General features: G+C 43.3%; 1 protein-coding gene across 1 annotated transcript in view; it reads left to right on the forward strand.

Annotated features, from left to right (window-relative positions):
* Tmc2 (transmembrane channel like 2) overlaps positions 1–23,889 on the forward strand; it is a 92,619-nt gene extending 68,730 nt beyond the window's left edge. The window contains exons 16-20 of the mRNA XM_036184296.1: positions 252–491; positions 9,558–9,683; positions 19,686–19,764; positions 20,798–20,915; positions 23,474–23,889. Coding sequence (XP_036040189.1) covers positions 252–491; positions 9,558–9,683; positions 19,686–19,764; positions 20,798–20,915; positions 23,474–23,691 — 781 coding nt within the window. The 3' untranslated portion in view covers positions 23,692–23,889. The remainder of the gene's footprint in view (positions 1–251; positions 492–9,557; positions 9,684–19,685; positions 19,765–20,797; positions 20,916–23,473) is intronic.
* Positions 23,890–25,598: the final 1,709 nt, after the last annotated feature.

Genomic DNA, 25,598 nt, shown 5'->3' on the forward strand with positions numbered 1-25,598 from the left:
GAAGCCTGCAGGGGAAGCAGTGGTAAAATCCTGGCCAGGGTCCCAGCCTGGAGTGCTCAGAGTTCTCTCCCTCTCTTGGGGACAGGATGGCTCTGGCCTGATGACAGATATCTTGGTTAAACAGAAGGCCTCTGCTCTTGGAATCTTCAGGAAAATGCCTTGATGGCATGCTCCTAATGCACCCACCACATGAACTTCCCTCCCCTGTCCCGCCCCCAGGTCAACCAGATATCCTGTTTCTGATCTTTCAGGATGGGCTCCTTCTATGCTCCAGGACTGGTAGGCATCAATGTCCTGCGCCTGTTGACCTCCATGTACTTCCAGTGCTGGGCAGTGATGAGCAGCAACGTGCCCCATGAGCGTGTGTTTAAAGCCTCCCGGTCCAACAACTTCTACATGGGCCTGCTGCTGCTGGTGCTCTTCCTCAGCCTCCTGCCGGTGGCCTACACCATCATGTCCTTCCCACCCTCGTTCGACTGTGGCCCCTTCAGGTGCACTCTTGTTTGCTGGGGAAGGTTCTCTCCGGAGGCAGTCTGCCCACAGCTCCCGGCTCAGAATTCCAGTTCTGGTTTCACGCCAGCCTGGGAGAGGCTATGGAACTTTGGGCAGACCATCGGAACTATTCAGCCAGTTTCTGTAAGGATGGAGATGCCCCATGTGGTAGCAGGCTTGTGGCTACTGGGTGCTTGAAATGAAGAGCTGAGAAACATAATTTCTCATTTTTTATTGTAATTAATTTTGATTTTATTTGTTTATTTTTATTTTATTTATTTATTTTGATTTTTCGAGACAGGGTTTCTCTGTGTAGCTTTGGAGCCTGTGCTGGAATTCACTCTGTAGCCCAGGCTGGCCTCGAACTCACAGAGATCTACCTGGCTCTGCCTCCCGAGTGCTGGGATTAAAGGCATGCGCCACCACCGCCCGGCAATTTTGATTTTAATAACTACAAGTAGCTGACTACCATATTAGATGGTACAAGTGTAAGCTTTTAACAGCAGATGATCTGCCACCTGTGGTTATCTTAGGATAGTCTAGCCTTCATCCAGGCATGAAGCAGGCATAGCTGACCTTGACCGAGACTCTCAACTGGGCCTCCATACTCCATAGAGCTCTGCCAGCACTGAAGGTGGGTTAGAAATAAAAGTTCTTTGGGAGATTGGGTATAGTTATGTAAGGAGGTAGACTGAACAGTAATGTATATCTCCTATTATCTTTATAAATATATGAACCACTGAAAAACAAATCCCTTTGCTCCCTAAAACGAAATAGGTCTGGGACTAAAGGTGTTTAGAGCACAGTACCCTTTTACCAAGTGTCTTCCCACTTAGACATTCTCTATGTGGCCTCCTTGAGAATCTTTATAATAAGTTAGCATGGATAAATTAGTGTTCCCATCCTTGCTGAATACCTACTCCAGATAAGAAATGGGGCCAGGCAGTGGTGGCGCACGCCTTTAATCCAGCACTCGGGAGGCAGAGCCAGGTGGATCTCTGTGAGTTCGAGGCCAGCCTGGCCTACAAAGCGAGTTCCAGGACAGGCTCCAAAGCTACAGAGAAACCCTGTCTTGAAAAACCAAAAAAAAAAAAGAAAAAAAAGAAAAGAAAAGAAATGGGTAAGGTAAGTGAGAAGGGCCATGCATGGCCTTTGCATGATCCTGAAAGCAAGTATCTCACCCAGCCAGAGGCAGCCCTGCATGCCTGTGTGAAGTGTGCTGTGGGGGAAGCTGGTTGTCTCCTTTTCAGTTAAGATGGCCTGAAGGTGGTGGAACCTAGAGGAGGTATTCGATGGAGTGTGCTATCTGAGCACAATCCGGTCACACAAGATTCTGCACAGAGAGAGAAGGCAGCAGTCAGGTGGAAGGCTGCAGGACACTAGAGATGCCAGAGTGAGGGAACAGCCACCTGGGAGAACTCAGTCAGCCTCTTCCTAAGCAAGCCTGGGTACAGATGCTGCCACCGCTTCCTCAGACCATCCACTGTGCCCAGGAGAGATGGCTCCTTGGCCTGTGCTATGCCTGTTCCCTGACATTTGTGTCCCTTTTGCTTCATCTGCTTTCCTGGGTGTCCCTGGCAACCTATATCAGATCATAGGGAACGAGACCCAACCTGAAACTCAAGGAAGAAGCATGGTTACAACTTCCACAAAGCTGAGCCGACGAAGGCCAGCTTCTCCACGGGGCCTTTGCTAGAGTTCCCAACTGAAATGAACATGCGCAAGCGTGTGCTTGCACATGCACATGCCGTTACACACACACACACACACACACACACACACACACACACCACAACACACACATATCATACACCACACACACACTATACACCACACACACACACACACACATCACAACACACACACACACACACACACACACACACACACACATACAACACAACACACACATATCATACACCACACACACACTATGCACCACACACACACACACACATCACAACACACACACACACACACACACACACACATCATCTCACACACACATCACACCACACACTTGTTTCTGTTTATCTTCTTTTTACTCTTAAACAAATCGTGTGTTCCGTGCTGGACATGGTGACCACTGGCTATAACCAAGCCCTCCAAAGGCTAAGACAGGAGAAGCATGATTTTGAATCCAAACCAGTTTCAAAAAACAAACAGACAAAACACTCTGTGTCTTTCCCTTGTTTATCTTGTTTTTTACATTCTCCCATGGGACAGAAGATCCACGAGGAGATGGTGTTTTCTTCCTTTCTCACTGCATTATACTCAGTGTCCAGAAGAAGACAGCTGCCTTATGGTTGATGTTCCAAGTAGACTGCTACCTCACAGAGATTCAATTGCACAGGGAAGAAGTTAGGGTTCAGACCACACTAAATAAATGCCTAAGGGACACAGCAGGCAACATAAATGACTGAGATGATTAGTGTCTTGTAACATATAATCACAGGTGGGAGTTTGTGAGCTATGCCCTTTGGAACAAATCCAAAACACCATCTGGCTTTGTAAATGAAGTTTTATTGGAACACAGCCATATCAATGTGCTTACCTATACTCCATGGGTACTTCTTCATCGCAGTAGTAGGACTGAGTAGTTGAAGCAGAAACCACCCTAGCTGCACAGCTGATGGAATCATTTAGGTCTGTGCAGAAAATGTACCTAATTTAGAGAGAAGATCTAAGAGCCAGCTCTCTCATTGACCAGCTGGGCAGTTTTGAGCTCAGCACAGGTTCATCCCCTGAAAAATAGAGATATCGGTAAAGTTTAGCTCATAGATTTGCTTTGAGAATCTAATGTGTTGTTATTCGTAAAGTACTTAGAGGACCAACCATGTTGGTCTTTAGTACGGATCTCTGTGAACCTGTTGCTCTGCCCAAGTTGAGGATGGTTGGTGCTCACCTCAGTGGCCTGTCACCATGAAGAACATGGGCTCATTATTATAGGCTTTTCAGATCCTCATAAAAATCTGAACAGTGGTTTGAAAACATCTACCACTTTCACTTTAAAATTCATTCAAATTTTTAAACTAAAAAAAAATCTACATCAACCCATAGAATAAGTCTATAGACGTGGACTACACCTTGGCCAGCATTTGATCTGCTCCCTCCAGAGCAGTCTGGAGCTATTCAGTGTGCCTATATCTAGTCATGAAAATCAGGGGCACAGTCAGGGGGAGGCTAGAGATGTTTGATTATAGGCTCAGGCTTTCCTTGTGGCCAGTGAAGAGACTTTGGACATCGGCTGCAGATTTAGAACAATGTGTGACATTCAGGATTCCGAGGCTTGCTGCTCACTTTTGTGTGAATAACTACATGGTGCATTCATGTCTATTTCAATTTCTTCACTCATGAATTCACTCACCTTTGAGAAAAGAGAGAAGACAATCCTATAGCACATGGAATCTGAGAAAGGACTGCAGTGTCTGTCCATCACAGAAGAGCAGCCCATGGATCCCTAAGGCATTTGTCTGTGTTTGCAGCTCAGGTCTTTTATGTTTCCTTTTCTTTTTTTAACTTGTAAGGGAGACAGATGACTTTGATTTACTCTCCTTTCTCTCTCTGGGTTTGTTAAATTGCACCAGCGGTCTTTGGAGGAAGACAAAAAGGAAGAAAGGTGGCAAGGACCCCATAGCCCCAAACGACCGTGCACTTCCCCGTGAAGATAGGGGAAGTGAGGAGGTAGCCAACGTATTCTGAAAGCTTGGTCTGACAGTCACTGAATGGGGTACTTATTTGTGCTCCTAACACCACCATCAGGTGGGAGGCACTAGATATACTAAACATTGGGTAACTTTGTCTGTCTGCAAGGAGCCTGATCATGTATATTTAAAACTTTGCAAGTTACTAAGGTCTGAGATGATTCGTTGCCTCTGAAACTAATGTTGAAATCCGGCTGCCACTCTGTCAGTTTGAGGAAGCCTAGACTTTAGAAGGTGGTTTGCTCTAAGTTTCAGGAAAATGGAATGGAATCCAACTACTATGGCAGAAGCCACTGCTTGGAAAGGTCAAGGACCTTTCCAAAGGTCAAGCCATGCCTTAAGAAGTCTTGAAGATATTTTAGCTTTTGTGTGTATATATATTAGCTGGTTCCCAAAATGATTTTCTTGTAATGCCATGTGTGGTTCCAAGAACTCCTAACAGTGTATTTATCTAAAATACCTATCAAGCATCCAAGGCCAGCTGATCTCCTGAACTAATGGAAACAGCACCTGTCTCTTAGGTCAGGCAGATAACTTTATTTCTTGTGCAATTTAAGGTGATACCCTCCTTTCTTATACAGCCTTACTAACATTATAGACTCCTAACTTCTTACCTAACCACTTCCAGGAATGTAAACTGAGCACATAGATCCCCTTCTTGATATACTAACGGATATTAGCTCTCAGTTGACCTCCTCCTTTACCACTCCCCTTTTGGGTTCTAAAAGAAAGCCTGACAGTCACTGCCTGAGGAAAATTCTTCCCTGCCTTTATGACCCTGTAGGATTTCAAGCCTGGTGACCTGGTTGGAGGGGGAGGACCTATTGCTTGGGTTTATAACTGAATACTCTAGAGAACTTGAGGATGGAGAACTGAGAGGTATATGGAGGATTTTGACTAGAGAACTTGAGGATGAGATGGAAGATGAGGAAGAGCCAGATAGGGAAGTACTAGCTGGGTAAGAACGAGATAAGAAGAACCTAGATGAGGCAGAATTAAGATGAGAGAATTAAGATAGAACTTAGAGGGGACAGCAGATAAAGGTAGAGAGAAATCAAGCAAGAAAGGAGCTAGGCACGAGAACAGACCTGAAGCTGTGTAGACAGAATTTTATCTCAGAGGAATAGAGTAGACAGACTAAGAGCTTGGTGTACTTAGATTCTTTTCCCCAAAATAATTCTCGCCGTTCATAGTTTCTCTTCTGGGCCCCTGGGAAGAAGATCATTAAGGCTGATCCTTTAATAATATTCGAGAGTGGTTAAATAACTAAATGGTAGTAGTGCCATTCTCTCATGAAATTGGTCTAACAATCATTGTGAGCGAGTTCTCTCTCTTGCAACTGGACTAGTTAGTGTAAGAGTAATTTGTTATAAGCAGGCCTGTCCCTGTGTTTTCCTCTTCTCCATGTATCTGCTCTCACCTTAATTTCTACCATGATTGACAGCAGCCAAAGATGTCAGGCTGCAAGCGGGCACCTCCATCAAATGACAGAAGGCAGGATGGCTGTGAAAGAAGAGAAAGTTTTGAAAATCCACGATGCTGGCTTTACAAAGAAAGAAGGGGACTTACGCCGAGGGACACAGGGCATGCACTCCTCTGTGGCCTCCCCTGGGGGACTGTAGCCCTGCCAACAGCTTAGGTTAACCCAGTGAAACCATTTCAAACTTCTGGCCTCCAGAGCTGTAACACTCCACGCATTACCCATCCGTGTACTAATTGTCATAGCAGCTACCACACTACCACTTCAGAGACAAAATAATTCACGTTCAATTTTGGCTTAAAAACCTAATATTTGAAGCTCTCTTTTTTTTAATTATTATTTTTACATGCTAGGTATGTACTAATAATAAAAAAATAAATCAAATGTCATGACGTGGCACCTGAAATGTCATAACTAAAATGTTGCAGGTTGTTTTATTTTTTCTGAGACAGAGCTCAGGCTAGGTTTTCACAATCCTCCTGTCTCAGCTCCCCAGATGCTGGGACTACTGGCATGCAACACAACAGTGCCAAGCAATGCAATAGCCACACAGTTTCTAATGCAACTGCTCAGCTCTGCAATTATAGCATAATTTATACCAAAATATTGTATATGATATAATGCCATTAGAGCTTAGCCATATACATTGCACCAGTGAATGAGCATGGCTATGTTCCAGCAAAAGTTTATAGTCATTGAAATGTAAAAAAAAATCATACTTCAGTTCTTACATATCACAAGATATTATACTTGATTTTTTTTCAACTACTTTAAAAAATGTAAAAAGAAAGACATAAAGAAAGAAAGAAAACTATTTTTAGTTTGCAGGTGACAAGCTGATTTGTCCCTGAGGCACTATATGTCAATCTGATCTTTGCACAGGGAAAACTAAGCTGCTGACTACATCATTGTATAACACAGCTTATCGGTGCTCTCCTCAGCACCTGCTGACTTCACTCAGAACCCTCTAGCTGTGTGAGCATTGTGCCTTATTGCATATAGAGAGAAGTGAGAAGTAGAGCAAAGAAACTTTCAGTACCTTCTCCAGAGATGGAAGCTCAGCCCCTGCAGTAGACAGCCCTGTGGTGATGAGGGTACCTTGTATCCACTCTTCTAATTCAGTCTTCCTCAGCACAAGACTGTAGACAGACACTTGAAATGTTTGTTTAAAAAACAGAATGTGAAATTGTACTTTAATTAATTTTTATAATTGTTTTTTTTTTTTTTGGAGCTGAGGATCGAACCCAGGGCCTTGTGCTTGCTAGTCAAGCGCTCTACCACTGAGCTAAATCCCCAATCCCTTAATTTTTATAATTTTTTTAATGAGGCAGGACCTCTTTTTTATTTTTAAATTTATTTATTTTTATTTTATGTGCATTGGTGTTTTGCCTGCATGTATGTTTGTGTGAGGGTGTCAGATCTTGGGGTTATAGACAGTTGTAAACTGCCATGTGGGTGCTGGAAATTGAACCCAGGTCCTCTGGAAGAACAGCATGTGCTCTTAACCACTGCACTATCTCTCCAGCCCCAATTTTCATAATTATTTTAATAGTCACATTTGATGGCACAAATCTAGTGGAAAGAACCAGGACATGAATGCAGTCATAAGAGAATGGGGAGATGCCTCGGCCACAAGCCAGGTTCCCAGAACCCACATGAAGGCTGTGTAGGTGTGGCTTCCCCCTGGAATCCCAGCCTCTAAAGGCAAATCCAGAAGACTCCATGATTAAGCTGGCTAGATAGACTAGCCATATTGTCTAGCTCTAGGTTTGAAAACCCCTGTCTCAAATAAGGTGGAAAAACAATTGAGAAAGACTCCTGACATCAACCTCAGATCTCCATAAGCACGGGCACACACATTCACACACATATATATACACAGGAAAAGAAGATAGATGATAGACAGATGGATTAGGTAGGTAGATAGATGGATGGATGGATGGATGGATGGATGGATGGATGGATGGATGGATGGATAGATAGATAGATAGATAGATAGATAGATAGATAGATAGATAGATGAAAAGATGGATGGATAGATGATAGAGGTAGATAGATAGATGGATAGATGGATGGATGGATGGATGGATGGATGGATGGATGGGTGGGTGGATGGATGGATGGATGGGTGGGTGGGTGGGTGGGTGGGTATTGGTGAAATTATTAAGGCCACTCCACGTAGTTAAAAGGGAGGTTTATTTTGTAGGGTAACTTACAAATGAAGGGGTAGGTTGCAGGGTCTGGCAAAGGTATAGAATAGTCCGGCGGTGTTCTCTGGAGAACTCTGCTCAGTCTACCTCCTGTGTCCAGCGTCCCCGAACCAAGAGAGCGACCTCCTCTTGATCCTCGGTCTTCCACTCCCTCCTCTGCCCCGCCCTGTGGGCGTGATCATTACTGAAGCCTCAATGGGGGTTGGAACTTCCAGGCCAATGCTGGGATGGCTACCCACTACAGGTGGGTGGGTGGGTGGGTGGGTGGATGGACGGACGGACGGACGGACGGACGGACGGACGGACGGACGGACGGACGGACGGATAGGTAGGTAGATAGATAGATAGATAGATAGATAGATAGATAGATAGATAGATAGATAGATAGAGTTCATGGTGTTCTATAGGATAAAAGATTTGAACCAGAATCTTCAAACTTCTGACTCTACTTCATAGCACCAAAATTACCATTCAAGAGCCACCAGTATCCAGGTGTCCCTTCACAATAATTCTAAAGAATTCGAAGACAAATGAACCTACTGTTATAAATAGTAAATCTTGTACAGAAGCCCACCTTGGGGCAATCATTTTCCTGATTGGAAGGTTAACTGTAGGTGTACTTTAGAGGTATTGTGATGTTTCCATCACATTAATCTTAGAACTGGAGCAGGAATCTTAAATGGTCTTATTAATAAAATCAAACCTGGAGCCAGTTATTGGGGTGAATGCTGGAAGATTAGAGAAGCAGAACAAGCCACAGCTACCTCACCTTGCCAATTCCTCAGTTGATCCTGTTTCCTCAGACTGGAAACCTCTGAGTCCTCCTTCAGAATGAATCTCAGCTAAACTACTGCTCCAAAGCCTGAAAGCTTTACCAGCTAAAAGCTTCTAGTTTCTGGTCTTCACGCCTTGTATACCTTTCTGTTTTCTACCATCACTCCCTGGGACTAAAGGCTCGCTTTCTGGGATTAAAGGCATGAGCCACCAAGCTTGACTGTATCCTTGAACACACAGAGATCCAGGTAGATCTCTGCCTCTGGAATTCTAGGATTAAAGGCGTGTGCTACCACTGCCTATCCTCTATGTTTAATATTGTGGCTGTTCTGTTCTCTGACCCCAGATAAGTTTATTAGCGTGCATAATATTTCTCACAATACCACCACAGAGAACTGCTTCCAGGTCAAGAAGCCCAGAAGAGTTCATGTTTGTCTCATAACTAAATCATGGACCATTTTCTCCTGGCACAGAGACTTATGTGTATGAAGCCAGCTACTTGGGACTGAGGTAGAAGCATTACTCCAACCCAGGAGCTCAGGAATAGACTGGGCAACATAGCAAGAGCCTATCCCCTAAAAGAAAAGAAGAATTATGTGAGAAAATCCACTTTTTTTGCTGAAGGTGTCAAACACAGAAGAGCAGTATAGTTTGAAAGTTTGGGAGTTACTGAAAACGGGAAGCTAGTGAGTACTAGGCAGCCAGCCCCAGCTGTCTGTCCTAACCAGAGTGGCAGCTCCTCATGGGATCTTCTTAATCCATTTGGAGCAGAACTCTTGTTCTCTCAGAAAAGCAGTTGTAAGCAGCAGCTTTAGATCCATGGGGTCATGGGCATGACTATGTGTGCCACAGAAGCTTTGTGCATGCATGCTATAACATGTCCTCACTTCTTTCTAGTGGGAAGAACAGGATGTATGATGTCCTCCACGAGACCATTGAAAATGATTTCCCTAAGTTCCTGGGCAAGATCTTTGCATTCCTTGCCAATCCAGGCCTGATCATTCCAGCCATTCTACTGATGTTGTAAGTTACCCAGGGGCCCTGACTCTGCCTCAGGGAAACTTCTCCTAGCAGCTGAGGCTTCCTGCACAAGGTTCTGCATTTCACTCTGTCTGGATTCCCAGAAGTAGACCCTGAGACCTCAGAGTCCAATGCAAGTAGTTTATCAGGGTGTGTGTGGGGGGGGGGGGGGTGGAGGACATGGTTACCTCTGTTGTGGATGAGTCTACTGTAAATCTTTCTGGGACACCCAAATGTGCCTCAGAGCTCCTTGTCTAAGGGTAAGGAGTCCAGGAGATTTGCACCAGTCCAGCCTGGTGGAGTGGAAATATCTAAGAGCTGTGGGGTCAGAACTTCTCAGAACGCTGAGAGTTTGTTATGCTTAGATGTGAGGTGTCTCCTAAGGATCACTGTTGAAGCCTTGGTTCCCAGCTGGTGGCACTATCTTTGGGAAGTTCTGGAAACTTTAGTTGGGGGCTAGCTGGAAGAAGAAAGTCATTGCATGTGTTAGTTGCTACTGTTGGGTCACTGTGACCAAAATACCGAATGTTTCATGATGTTGTTCCTGGGGAAGTAAGAACAGTGCCAGAGTCCAGCTGTGCGAACCAGTGAGTTGATTAGGACTACTTCCCGGAGTACTGCTGCAAGGCTACTTCCAGAAGCAGAAATGGCTCAAAGACAGCTGCTTCACCAAAACCCACCCTGAGTGGAAAGCTGAAGCTCACCGAACAGCCTGTAGGCAGCTCAACAGGTCAGAGGGACACTTCCAGGCAATGCTCAGCTTGTCTGAGTATCTCTCAGCAGTTTATAAACTTGGGGAGGAAAGGCCTAGTTATCTGGTCCATTCAAGGACTTCCTAGTTTTTGGTATCTCACTATGTAGTGTTGACTAGCCTGGAGCTTCCTGTGTAGGCTGGATGGTCTTGAACTCGTACAGATCCCCCTGCCAGTGGCTCCTGAGTGCTGAGACTAAAGACACACACCACTGCCCATCATCCGAAAGCTTTTTTGAGTTGTTTATTTCCTGGGTTTTACCAGCTTGTCAGCAGGACCTCCCTTTAGAACACCCTCAGTCTTGAGCTGCTCCCCCGCAGGATGAGCTGTTCTGTCTCAGAGGAAATTTGATACACAATGCTCAGCAGAAACAACCCAAGGGAGACAAGGTTCATTTGCTCCTCCTTTCAGGGACACAGCAGAATGTTCTTGTCACGGCTGACCAGGAAACAGGGAGAGCAGAATGTCGGTGCTTGGCTTTCTCTGTTTCCTCCCTACTAAGTCCATGCATCCCAGCTCATGAGCTGGCACTGACTACTTTCACATGGCTTTCTCATCTTCAATCAGTCCTTTCAGAAACCACCCTTGCTCACACCCAGAGGTGTGCCTTACCATGTCCTAGGTGATTCTATGCCAAGTCAGGCTTACACTGGGCACATGTCCTTGGGGTCTATATCTTATCTATGCCCCTGGCTGTCATTTTCTTTGCTTCCCATCCACCATACTAAAGCCATTTTATACCCTCTTTGTCAAGGTGGGCTGATACCTCTGAAAGCATGAACAACATAATCCTCTCTCCTTTAAATCATTTCTCTCGGGTGCTTCATACAGTAACGACAAAGTGCCTGTCGCAGAGGGTAGTTCAGCCTGACCCTTCTGGGTTGTATTTGTGTGCTTTTTGTTGCTGTGGTGAACACCATGACCAAAACCATCTTACAAAGGAAAGGATTTGTTTGGCTTACATGACACTGTGTCCATCACTGAAGGAAGTCAGGGCAGGAATTCAAGCAGCGTACATGGGAACCATAGAGGAATGCTGCTTACTGGCTGGCTTCCCATGGTTTTCTCAGTTCGCTGTCTTATGTAATTCGGGACCACCTGCCCAAGGGTGGCACCATATCAGTCATTAATCAAGAAAACACCCCACAGACACGCTCACAGGTCACTCTGGCAGAGGCAATTTCTCAGGTGAGGTCTCCTCCTCCCAGTGACTCAGAGTAAGTTAATAAATACTAACCAGCATGTAGATGTTTTTATACAATACATTCTGATTATGGTTTCTCTTTCCCCCATCTCCTCCCAGTTCCTCCCCCACCTCCCATCCGAGTCCACACCCTTTCTTACTCTCCTTAGAAAACAGGCATCTAAGGAATAAGAATAAAATAAATGAAAACAAGAATAAACAAATAAGAACAGGACTAAACAGAACAAAAAGAGCCAAAGAGAAAGCACAAGAAACACATATAAATGCAGAGACACACATGTTCACACACACAGGAATAAAAAAAAAAACACAAAACCAGAAACCGTAATATATATATTCACACAAAGGACTTGTAAAGCTATAGATAGATAGATAGATAGATAGATAGATAGATAGATAGATAGATAGATAGATATAGATAGACAGATAGATAGATAGATGATAGATAAGCCCCAACACAACATTATGAAACAAAGAGCTCCAAAGATGCTGCCGAGTTTGTTTTGTGTTGGTCGTCTACTGCTGGACATGGACCTGCCCTTGAGTGCGCTTAGTTTCTCCAGTGAGACTCCCTTGGAGAGAATTAATTTTTAATTTGAAAGTGATTATCAGTTGGAGTGGATGTCTGGGTTAGGGATGGGAGCATGTGTCTATGACTCCTCTCAGCTCTAGGACCCCATCCAGTGCAGACTCATACAGATCTTGTGTATGTTCTCACAGTCTCGGTGAGTTCATATACGTGTGTGGTCATGCTGTGTTTAGAAGGCCTTGTTTCCTTGGTGCCCATCCATTCCTTTCGGCTCTTAACACTCTCTACCTCCTCTTCCCAGAGTTCCCTGGGCCCTGAAAGGAGGGGTTTGATGGAGATATCCCATTTAGGGCTGAGTGTTTCAAGGTCTCTTGCTCTCTGAACATTGTCTGGCTGTGGGGCTCTGTGTTTGTTCCCATCTATAGCAGGAGGAAGCTTCTCCGATGATGGCTGAGCAACATATTGATCCATGAGGATAGCAGAATGCTATTAGGAGCCATCTTACTGCTACATTCCTTTAGTAGAACAGTAGTATTCCATTTTACCCTAGGTCCCTAGCCTATCTAGTCTCAGATTCTTGGCCACCCACGCAGTGTCAGGGATGGGTTCCGTCTTATAGAATGGGTCATAAATCCATTCAGGTGTTGGTTGGTTACTCCCACAAGCTTTGTGCTGCTGTTGCACCAGCTTATCTTGCAAGTAGTTCATTTCTGTAAACCGAAGAGTTTGTAACTAGGTGGTGTTTATCTTTCTTCTTTGGTAGTGTACAGAAAACCTTCCAGTATCATCAACACTGGTCCATAGGGATGAAAGCTCTATGTAGGCACCAGCTTGACTTTTCCCTGTTCAATAAGTTATATAGGTGCTGTCTTCAGCAATAGGGCCTTACTGTCAGTTTGTGGAAAGCAACCAATAGCCTTGGAGCCTAGGGTGTTTGGTGATTCCCATGGGATGCTTTTGGCCAACAACTCAATTAGATGTAACCTATTCCCAATACTGGAAGCTTCCTTTGGTGACTAGAAATATCTAGTTAGGGCTCTGTCACCCCGTTATTTTATTTAGGTCAGCTTCATATATGTATATACTTTAGGAAGCTTCTACTGTATTAGGTTTCCATCTGACCACTCAAATGGCCTTTAGTTTTAGATGTCCCTCTTTCCTTCCCCTCCCTGTCTGATCCTCCCATTCCAGTCCCCACCTTGTCCAACTATAACTGTCTATTCTATTTCTCCTTCCTGGGGAGATCCATCCCTCATCTGCCCAGTGAAGCATTTATCTAAGTTATTCTTTTATCAATAAAAGCTCAGGAGTCAAATATTGGGGTTTGAATCTGATAGATCCACAGAGCAACAGAGAAATGATCAGCTGATCTGTCTCTCCACATTCCCAGATCAAAAAGGACTGAGACTCTTTCTAAGTCCCTTCCTATTTCTTCCTGTGTCTCTCTATCCTAATCTGGGTCCTCCAAAAGCTCTATGGTTTATTCTAGCCAGCTGAATGTATACCCCACCCTCTGATTCAAGGTTTAACTTTATTGGCAGTCTCAGAGTGACAGTGCAAACAAATCTTCTGCAACAGCCCAGTTCCTTACTCTGTACATAACCTCTGTGGTTATTCAAATTGTAGCTTGCTTATTAAAGACCTAACAGCTAACATCCAGATATAAGTGAATACATACCGCATTTGTCTTTTTGGTTCTGGGTTACCTCACTTGGGATGATTTTTTTCTAGCTCCATCCATTTACCTAAAAATTTCATGATTTCATTTTTTTTAATGACTGAGTAACACACCATTGTGTAAATGTACCACATTTTCTTTAAGCATTAACCCATTTATGGACATCTAAGCTGTTTCCAATTTCTGGCTATTATAACTAGAGCAGCAATGAACATGGTTGAACTAGTATCTCTGTGGCAGGATGGAGTATCCTTTGGGTATATGCCCAAGAGTAGTATAGCTGGATCTTGAGGTAGATTGATTCCCCTGTGGAACCACCACACTGTTTCCATGGTGGCTGTATGAGTTAGCATTCCCATTAGCAATGGATGAATGTTCCCCTTACTCTATATCCTCTCCAGCATGATCTGTCATTTGTTTTATTGATTTTAGCCATCTAGATAGGTGTAAGATGAAATCTCAAAGTAATTTTGATTTGGATTTCCCTGAAACTAAGGATGCTTAGTCTTCATTTCTCTCTCTTTTCTTCCTTCCTTTCTTCCTTCCTTCCTTCCTTCCTTCCTTCCTTCCTTCCTTCCTTCCTTCCTTCCTTTCTTTCTGATTTTCTGAGACAAGGTTTCACTGTGTAACAGCCTTGTCTGTCCTGGAACTTTGTAGACCAGGCTGGCCTCATACTCACAGAGATCCACCTGGCTCTGCCTCCCGAGTGCTGGGATTAAAGGCGTGCGCCACCACCGCCTGGCCTTATTTGTTTTCTTGATGTCCAGGGTTTTTGTTTGTTTGTTTGGTTGGTTGGTTGGTTTTTGTTCTTTATGTATTTGGGATATTAGCCCTTTATTGGATGTAAAGTTGGTTAAAAAAAATCTTTTCCCATTCTGTAGGCTGCTGCTTTGTCCAAATAATGGTGTCTTTTGCTCTACAGAAGTTTTTCAGTTTCATAAGGCTCCATTTATTAATTGTTGATTTTAGTGCCTGAGCTATTGGTGTTCTGTTCAGAAAATCTTTTCCTGTGCCAATGAGTTCAAGATGATTTCTTCTTCTCTTCTATCTGGCTTCATGTTGAGGCCTTTGATCCATTTGGAGATTGATATAGGGTAGTAAGTCTGGATTCTTCTGCATGCAGCCATCCAGTTTGACCAGCACCATTTGTTGAATATTCTGTCTTGTTTCCAGTTTGTGCTCCTGGCTTCTTTATCAGAAACCAAGTGTGGACTTCTTTCTGGGTCTTCAGTTCTACTCCACTGAGCAATGTGTCTGTTTTTGTACCAAATCCATGCTGGTTTTGTTGCTATATCTCTAAAGCACAATTTTAGATCAGGGATGGTGATATCTCCAGCAGTTTTTTTGTTGTTGTTGTTGTTTTTTGTTTTTTCATTCAGGATATTTTAACTATCCAGGGTTTATTTGTGCTTCTATATGAAGTTGAAATTGTCCTTTCAAGTTTTGTGAAGAATTGTGTTGAAATTTTGATGGGGATTGCATTAAATTTGTAGATTGCTTTTGGTAGGATGGCCATTTTTACTATATTAGTGGGAATGCTTGGAGTTTCCATTTGGGTTGATGTTGACTATGGGCTTGTTGTAAATTGGTGACTCATGTCTTTAATCCCAGCATTCAGGAGGCAGAGGCAGGCAGATCTCTGTGAGTATGCGGACAGCCTGGTCTACAGAGTGAGTTCTAGGGCAGCCAAGGCTGTTATACATTGAAATCCTGTCTCAAAAAAAAAAAAAAAAAAAAGAATTACTGTGTTAGTTATGTCCATTGTATCCCTAATCTCCAATACTTTATCATGAAAGGGTGTTGGATTTTGTCAAAGGCTTTTTTCTGCATCTAATGAGGTGATTATGTGGTTCTTCTTTCAATCTATTTATCTGGTGGATTACATTTATTGTTTTACGTATGTTAAACCATCCCCTCATTTCTGGGATTTTAAAACCTACTTGATCATGGTGGATGATCTTTTTGATGTGTTCTTGAATTCAGTTTGCAAGTATTTTATTGAAAAATTTTGCATCTATGTTCATAAGGAAAATTGGTCTGTACTTTTCTTTCTTTGTTGGGTCTTTATGTGGGTTAGGTATCTGTGGCCTCATAAAAGGAATTAGGCAATGTTCCTTCCATTTCTATTGTGTGGAATAATGTGGAGAGTATTGTCATTCATTCTTCTTTGATAGTCTGATAGAAGTCTGTGCTAAAAGCATCTGGCCTTGAGATTGGGTCGGGGGGGGGGGGGGGGCTTTTCATTGCTGCTTCTATGTCACTAGGTGTCTTTGTTTTTTTAATTTCATATCTGATCTTGATTTAACTTTGGTTGTTGGGTGTTCTGTGTTACATGGGTTACTCCTAAACATAATTCAGGTTTAGCAACAGCTACAGGAGAGCCATCCTCTGATGAACTGACTGACTGACTTGGTGGCTTCACAAAAGCCTGCTATATTACACACACACACACACACACACACACACACACACACACACACAAAGACCTTTGCAAGTCTATTTCCACATACCAAAACCTCTTTTCTGGAGTTATTTGAAGGAACCATTTGCCTAAGCAGTCCTTAGCCATGAGACCTCCTGGTTTGCCAGGTCCTCTCAAGACTAAATTATGCAAAGGCTCTGGAATTCCTTCAAAAGAGCCACTCAGAGAACAATCCCTGACTTTAAACAAAAGGAAGTTCAAAGCCCAGGTGCTAGCACTCAATTCAAGCCAGATGCAATGGCTCTGTGGAATCTCTCCCTACAGTTGATGGTGTATATCAAGAAAATTATCCATTTCTTTTAGAGATTCCAATTTGGTGGAGTGCTACTAGTTTTTAAAGGGTCCTTAATGAGTCTCTGGATTCCCTCAGTGTCTGTTGTTATGTCTCCCCTTTTGTCTCTAGTTTTGTTAATTTGGATCTTCTCTCTCCACCTTTTAGTTAATTGGGCTACAAGTTTGTCAATCTTATTGATTTTCTCAAAGAATGAACTATTTGTTTCATTGATTCTTTGTATTGTTTATTTGTTTCTATTTTATTGGTTTCTCCCCTGAGCCCAATTATTTCTTGCCATCTACTCCTTTGGGGTGTTATTTCTTCTTTTTGTTCTAGAGCTTTCAGGTGTGCTGTTAAGTTACTAATATAAGATGGCTCCAATTTTTGATGTAGGCACTTAGTGCTATGAACTTGTCTCTTAGAAGTGTCTTTATTGGTTGGGGATTTAGCTCAGTGATAGAGTGCTTGCCTAGCAAGTGCAAGGCCCTGGGTTCAATCCCCAGCTCCACCAAAAAAAAAAAAAAAAAAAAAAAACCAAGAAGTGTCTTTATTGTATACCATAAGATTAAGTATGTTGTATTTTCATTCAATTTGAGAAAGCTTAAATTTTCTTCCATAATTTCTGCCTTGACCCATTTTTCATTCAGAAGTAATTTGTTCCACTTTCATGAGTTCATAAGCTTTCTGTTGCTTTGTTGTTGATATCCAGTTTTAACCCATGGTTGTCAGATAGGATTCAGTATGTTATTTCAGTTTTCTTGTGTCTGTTGATACTTGCTTTGTGCCCAAGTATGTGGTCAACTTTGGAGAAAGTTCCATGAGCTGCTGAGGATGTATATTCTTTTGTATTTGGCTGAAATGACCTTTAATACCTGTTAGATCCATTTGGTTCATAATGTCAGTTAGCTCCAGTATTTCTCTGTTTAATTTTGTCTGGTTGGTCTGTCTGTTGGCAAGATTGGGGTACTGAAGTCTCACACTATCACTATTACGGCGTGAAGGTCAACGTATGATTTAAGGGCTGTAGACATGTTTCTTTCATGAACTTGGGTGTCCTTGTATTTGGTGCATAGTTGTTAAGAATTGTAATATTGTCTTCATGGAATTTTCCTTTGGAAAGTATGTAGTGTCCTTCCTCATCTCTTCTGATACGTTTTGGTTTGAAGTCTATTTTGTTAGATATTAAAATGGCTGCATCAACTTTCTTCTTAGGTCCATTTGCTTGGAACATCTTTTTCCATCCTTTTACCCTGAGTTGATGTCTATCCTTGATGTTAAAGTGTGTTTCTTGGATGCAGCAGAATGAAGGATCCTGTCTTCACATCCATTTTTGTTAACCTGTGTCTTTTTATTGGGGAACTGAGACTGTTGATATTGAGTCATGAGTGAGCAGTGTTTCTTGGTTACCATTATTTTGTTATTGTGGTATGAGTTATTTTCCCCCTCTTTTGATTTTCAGGTCTGATATTATTTTATTCTTTGTGTTTTCTTGGGTGTTGTTTACCTTTTCAGGTTGAAGTTTTCCTTCTTTTGCCTTCTGTAGGGCTGGATTTGTAGATTAATACTGCTTAAATTTAGTTTTATCATTGAATTTCTTTTTCCTTCTGTTGTGATTGAAAGACATTCCACAATGTCAGAACTTATTGAATAACAATTAATTCATATGATTTAGCTGTTTCATGACAGCAATTTGTCATATAATCCTGCCTACCTTAGCAACATTGCCAAGGCAAATATGGGTTCTTTTATTCTAATCTTAATTATTAACTCTCATATCACACAGTACACAGTAATATATCTATATATCTATATGCAGATACATGCTTTTAGAACATATAAATTAAAGAGACTACAGAAGAGTTCAAGAGGTTTCAGGAGGACTGAGAAAGGATTTGAACTGATACTGAACTAGACTAGTGCTGGCAGAGAGCTTCCAAAACTGACTCAGAGCTGGATGTGGTGGTGCACACCTTTGATCCCAGCACTGGGGAGGCAAACAGAGCTCTGGGACTTCAAGGGCATCCAGTGCTACAAAGTTAGACCCTGTCTAAAAATAAATAAATATATCACACAAAAGGAAATTTGTGAACAATTTTATTAGCATCTGAGGAGGTGGAAAACAGAGAAGGCAGCTACCTGACAGAGGGGGATAGAAAAGAAAAAACAAAGCCAATTTTGATTTGGGTCAGCAATGGAAGTCTACAAGCAGCTGCAGAAAGCAGGGGTGAGGTGGGAGGCTATACTCAGATGAAACAACTTAAGAAAGCAGAGTCTCAGGGCAAGCATGTTTAGAATTTGATTTGGTATCCAAAGAGAAAGAAAGTTATACTTCTGAATTAGATTTTAAAAGTGCTAAGGTTTAGCAGTTAAGATCTGTAGGCAGCTGCATAGGGAGGGATGCATAAGTTCACTGTCTCATTTCAGGCATAATTATTCCTCCCATCTCTTCAGTATGTCTTTGCATGAGTCAGATTTCCTCATTCTAGGGTAGTCTCCTGGCCAGATGACTGGTAGACCCAGTTAGATTAACTTTTAAGGAAAAGCACAATAAATTGTGATGCTTTAATCTTTGGGGCAGAAGCAGAACTCAGATTCCATTCTTTTGACCAGGGGGATATAGCTGTCCCTTAATGGACCAAAGCTGATCTAGAGGGAGGTGTTCATCCTCCATGGCCTCCGAGATGTCTAGTGCCTATCTAGCTGCCCAACACTACCTCATCCAAACCAATGAGATGGGGATAACTATACACGACACAAAGCCCACTGCTAGGCAGCTCCAGCAAGCATTCCCAGCTTCCTTTGCAGGCAAAAAAAATCGTGTTATGCCCTACCTCTTTGGAGTCAGGGTGATTCCTTCTACCAACCTTTACTGAACACTGAGATATAGACATGTGCAAGTCATGCCCACACTCAATAAAATAAAATCCAGAACCCTCTCCATGTTGAGCAGACAATCTAGGATGGTAGGACCAGCTCTGTCCTACTAGAGAAAAGGCTTTGGGAACCTAGGGTCCCTAGGAAAAACACTGAGCTCTTGTCATTTTCTAATACCCAGGACAATAGGAGGTATGCTTTTTCTCTTTCAGTCTGGCTATCTACTACCTGAACTCAGTTTCAAAAAGTCTTTCCAGAGCTAATGCCCAGCTGCGAAAGAAAATCCAAGCGGTAAGTCTCTCAGGAGCTACATCCTTAATGGTGTTCTTACTTCTTGCTGATTAACTCTGTGATCTCAGTTGTGTTCTTTCAGTGGTTTTCTGTTATGCCAAATCTAAAATCCTGCACTATAGGGAGCAGCCCTGTAGGGTTCAACAGCATGCATATACAGCTGAATATTTGAGAGGCCAATGGCGCAGCTTAGTGGCAGAGAAAGTGCTTAGCAGTCACAAGGCTCTGGAGTCAGTCGCTAGTACTCTCACATTTGCACACAAGCATATGCATGCACACGTGTGTATACACACACGCACACACACACGCACACGCACACACAGAGAGAGAGACAGAGAGACAGAGAGAGACAGAGACAGACATCTTAATAATTTAAATACTAAAAGAAATGGCCAAATAATATATTGTTTTTTTGAGACAGGGGTTTCCTTGTAGTTTTGGTGCCTGTCCTGGATCTCACTCTGTAGACCAGGCTGGCCTCAAATTCACAGAGATCCTCTGCACTGCCACCACCACCTGGCTACAACACATTGTTGATACTCAGCCTAAGATGTCTCCTTGATACACAGGCAGCTTCTCTCAAAATCCCAGCTGACTGTTCTCTCTAGAAAGACAGAGCACATTCATTCATTCATTCATTCATTCTCTCTCTCTCTCTCTCTCTCTCTCTCTCTCTCTCTCTCTCAGACAAACTCTAATCTCTGTGTCTTGTCATCTCACTTCCTGTCATGCCTCTGAAACTAACATATACCTGGCTGCCAGTTCCCCACCCAGACTTCCTTGTTAGCCTCACTGGCTCCTGCCCAGATATTTCAGAGAACACTGAAATAATGTTGGATGTTCCTTTAAGTGCTGTGTGAACCCAAGCCACACACTACACTCTCCAGTTAGTTGTGGAACCAATAACAGGCAGTTGAAGGTTGTCAACAAGAACTACAGACACAGTCCTACCTCACCTCTCATGATCCAGGGCTCTAAGCATCAGACATCCATGGCCCTAGCTTGCATAAATAATTCATTTCTTCCCCTGCAGCTCCGTGAAATTGAGAAGAACCATAAATCTGTCAAAGGAAGAGCCATCGTCACAAATTCCGAGGACACACTTAAGAACAGCTCCAAAAATGCCACCCAGCTACAACTCACTAAGGAAGGTAAGTTTTTTTCCACAACAATAACTTTTTCCAAGTCCACATGGAAGTTGTAAAGAACATATGATATGGAATTGGACTGATCTGGGTTTAAGATAAGGACACTGATGATTAACAGTATGAAGCGCCTACGTCATGGGATGGCGATGGTGAAAGCAGTGCTTAAGGGGACAGACTGACAGACGTGCTGGAGCCAGACAAGCAGCTCAGTGCTTAAGAGCACTGGCTGCTCTCCCATGGGATCAGGTTCCAGTCCAGCATCCACAGGACGGCTCACAGTCCAGCGTTGTCTTCTGGCATCCTTGGGCACCGCACGCACACACATGGCACATAGACATACATGCAGGGCAAACACTCATATACATTCATAACAATAATTAATAACTTTTAAAGAGACCTACTGGATAGAATAAGCAGGTAGGGACAGGTAAGAAGTTTCTCTCAGAAGGGTCTCATGTCTCTAAAGAGGGGTCATAGATAGACCAGGCTCCTTTGTGGGGGAGGAAAGAGAAGATGAAAAGACCTTGTCTGAGGTTATCTCCTTGTCTCAGGAGCAACTCTGTTTTAAAGGGTACTGTTGATCTTTGATGGGAGAACTGTACAAACTGTATAATAAATGACTAATAATTTAGGGTTAGAATTTTCTGTGTTCCCACGTATCAGTAGTTGCATTTCATGTATTCTTCATCATTATTTCTTGAGGATTAACCAGAATAATACTAACTGCTATAACAAACAGGTCCAAAATATCCTTTTTTTTTTTTTTTTTTTTTCAAGACAGGGTTTCTCTGTGTAGCTTTGTGCCTCTCCTGGAACTCGCTTGGTAGCCCAGGCTGGCCTTGAACTCACAAAGATCCGCCTGGCTCTGTCTCCCGAGTGCTGGGATTAAAGACGTGCGCCACCACCGCCCGGCCCAAAATATGTTATTACACCTCACTCAATGCAAAATCCAAATGGGGTGTTTGAACTTAGTGGCCACAAGTACAGGAGATGTTATGAGTGGTCAGGGCTAAGGCTGGGCATTTGCAGGTTGGGGCTCTTAGCCAAAGGACTGAAAATATGGGCTCACACAGATTTACTGAAGTAATAAGAGAGCTTTATTGGGAACAAAGCAACAGTACAGATTAGCAAGGGATACACCGTAAATAAAGACTGACACAGGGCATGGTGGTACAGGCCTTTAATCCCAGCACTCAGGAGGCAGGGACAGGAAGATCTCTGTGAGTTCAAGGCCAGCCTGATCTACAAAGTGAATTCCAGGACAGCCAGTATTGTTACACAGAGAAACTCTGTCACAACAAAAACAAAATAATAATAATAATAAATAGTAATAATAAAGATAGACAGCAGGCCATGAGTGAACATATTCCATAGCCCTAGCATACAACCTGGAGTCTCTTTTGTGGGAAAGGAGGGGCTGGTTACTAAGAGGCACAATTTGATGGATTCTCTATTTTATTTAAAGATTAAGTCACATGTTCATTTTTTCTACTACAAATATTTGCCTTACTGTGCATGTGCCCCAAACAAGTTCAGAATGAATCAGTTCCTCTATTCATCATACTCAGATAGATTGGGAATACACTTGAACAGAAATTGTATACATTTCATTGTTATTAGGACCAGGAAAATGTGTACTGTTGTTCAGAGAGGGGAGTGCGTGTGCAGGTAGGAGTCTCGGGAGTTCCGAGTTTGCTAAGTGCAATGTGCAAAGACGCAACATTAACAGATCATGCAGGTAAAGGAGCTAGCCTGACAAATGCATGATTACAAGAGGGGTGAGGTGTGCATAATTCAAAACTAAATAGGACCCCAGGATACTACACTATTCCCTCTGCTTGTCTGCTTTGAAAGGAAAGCATGACTCCTTCCATCCCATGGCTCTGCCTGTATTTCTGAAAGAAGAAAAGCCCAGAAGACATAACTGGTAGTGGCACATGTAAATCCACAAGAGGAACAGTGTCTGTTTCTGCGTTCCATAAGAAGAGGAATTGGGGGGAGGGGAGAAGTTAAGAAAGAGAAAGAGCTGGAAATGATGCTGTTGTCTAAGCGTTAACGTAGCCTCTTCCCCGCCATCAGCAGGTCTGACCTGGCCATCACCCTGAGAGGCTGCCGTCACTACTGCACCGATTTTTCCTATGAAAACCTAGGATGAAAGCTCTACCCTTGGGGCTGGAGAGATGGCTCAGCAGTTAAGAGTGTTTACTTCTCTTCAGAGGTCACAAGTTCACCCAGCACGCACACAACCCGGGACTCCAGCTCCAGGGGATCCAGTGACTTCTCCTGGGTACATATCAGGACACATACATATAAGTAAAAAATTTAAACAGATCTAAAAAACAAACCAACAAGAACCGCTAGCCTGAGACCAGAGTTCAAACTCTAGTTCCCTAGGCAGCAGACAAATCTCTTCAAGTACAAATCAGATCCCAGGGCAGTGGGACAGTTCTCATAGCACCAAGTGGGACCAGAACCTACAAATACAGCAGGGCAGCTCCAGACGTCTCCGACTGAAAATGGACAAAGTCTTCTACACCTTCACTCTTGTCTTTGTTTTCCAGAGCCCACATCTGATTCTCCCAGCCAAATCCAGACCCTGGACAAGAAAGTGCAGGGCCCTGACAGCTCCAGTACTGACATCAGGGCCTCACAGCTGACCTCCCGGCACCTTGTTGGATCTCAGCCCCCGAGAGTCAGACTAGAGTCTGGCCAAGCCCAGTCTCAGACTTACACATGCAGGGCAGCTTCTGGAAAGAGTACCAAGAGGCCTCACAAATGAAGGCTGGTATTTGTGGGGCTCCTAGTCCTGGGCTTGATCTGCAGGCTCTACTGTTCTGTATACTCCTTTCCTTCTCTCACACACATGCAAGGCCCTCGAGGTAACCCCACATACTGTACATCAGGCCAAGTCCTGGTAGTGAGAAGACTTCACAGCTTCTCACAAGATTATACAATGAGAACAGCTCAAACTGAACTTCACTCATGAGCTGCAGTGGCATGAGAATGCAGACATATGAGCAGCAGGAGAAACAGTACTTACTTCGCCTCAGTCCATCCTAACAAGGTGAAGATCTCCATGGAAACTCAGTGAGCCTCCAGATCTGACACTGTGTGCAAGTCACACAGTGCTTTCTGGGACATTCTAGCTGTAAACTTACCTGAGATACCAACACAGGAACTCAGGCAGTCTAACCCACGCCAGCCAGCAAAGCCCACAGCAGCATCCATGCCTCCAGCATCACTTTGCCTGCATAATGCCAACTCAGAAATGAGTACAGGTGGGAGGCACCTCCTCAGCCATCAGCCTCTGTGACTGCTGTGCCTCTGACAGTTAACAATACACTTAAATGCCTACTACAAACTAAATAAATCACCTGTTTTGAGGATGCGTAATTCTATATTAGTGAATATATTTGCTGTCTATTGCTATATATCAAATTAGCCCCTAAACTGATGCTTTTAAATGGGCTGGGCATAGTGTCACATACCTATAATTCTGGGCACTCAGGAGGCAGAAGCAAGGGGTTTACATCAAGCTCACGGCCAATCAAGTTTACATAGTGAATTTTAGGCCAGCCAAGGTTATACAGTGAGACCTTGTCTCAAAAATCCAAAAAGAAAATAAAACACATTAAGTATTTATTGTGCTTGAATAGTGTCTATGGCCAAGAATTTGGGGGTGGGCTGGGGAAATAGCCTAATCAATAGAGTGCTTACAGTGAAAGTCTGAGGACCTGAGTTTGCCCCCCAGAACCCATGGAAAAGTCAGGAACAGTCTGCACTGTAACCCTGTGCTTCTGGGCAAGGGGACATGGAGACAAACAGATCCTAGGGACTTGCTGACTAGCCAGTCTAGCTCAAACAGTGAACTCTTGTTCAACGGTTCTGTGTCAAAAAAATAGTGATAGAGGAAAGCGCTATATATGGATCTCTACATGCGCGCGCACACACACACACACACACACACACACACACACACACAGAGAGAGAGAGAGAGAGAGAGAGAGAGAGAGAGAGAGAGAGAGAGAGAGAGAGAGAGAGAAGCATCTGGGAATGGTTTACAAGGCATAATCCCATAATTGCTCATACAGACTATGGGAAGGAGGCTTTAATTCCTCATGGGTACTGACAGGAGACCATGGTGATTCTCCCTGTGAACCTCTCCATAAAGCTGTGTCAGAGTCAAATCAAACTATGGAGGCCTCTCCAGTAAAGGACATTGTTAGTAAACAAAGGGTAGGATTGCAATCTGGAATACAGCATGCACAGGCCAGGGGGACCTCGTTATGTCTGGAGAAGGAAGAAAGACTGTTTATTAGGAGAGAGATCTACACAGGATACTTTGAAAGAAAGACCTGTGGCGTTGTGGACATTTTCAGGAGCTGGAAGTTCAAATTGGCAGCACTTAATGTACAAACCCAGTCTTGTGTTTTTTTTAAGGTTTTGGTTTTTTTTTTGTTTGTTTTTTGAGACAGGGTTTCTCTGAGTAGCCCTGGCTGTCCTAGAACTCACTTTGTAGACCAGGCTGGCCTCAAACTCAGAGATCTGCCTGCCCCTACTTCCCAAGTGCTGGGATTAAAGTCATGTAACACCACCTGGATTGAAGATTTATTTTTATTTAATCTGTATGGGTGTTTTGCCTGAATGTATGTCTATGCAGCATATGCATGCCTGGTGCCCATGGAG

Source organism: Onychomys torridus, chromosome 4, assembly GCF_903995425.1.
Source record: "Onychomys torridus chromosome 4, mOncTor1.1, whole genome shotgun sequence".
Lineage (NCBI taxonomy): Eukaryota > Metazoa > Chordata > Mammalia > Rodentia > Cricetidae > Onychomys > Onychomys torridus.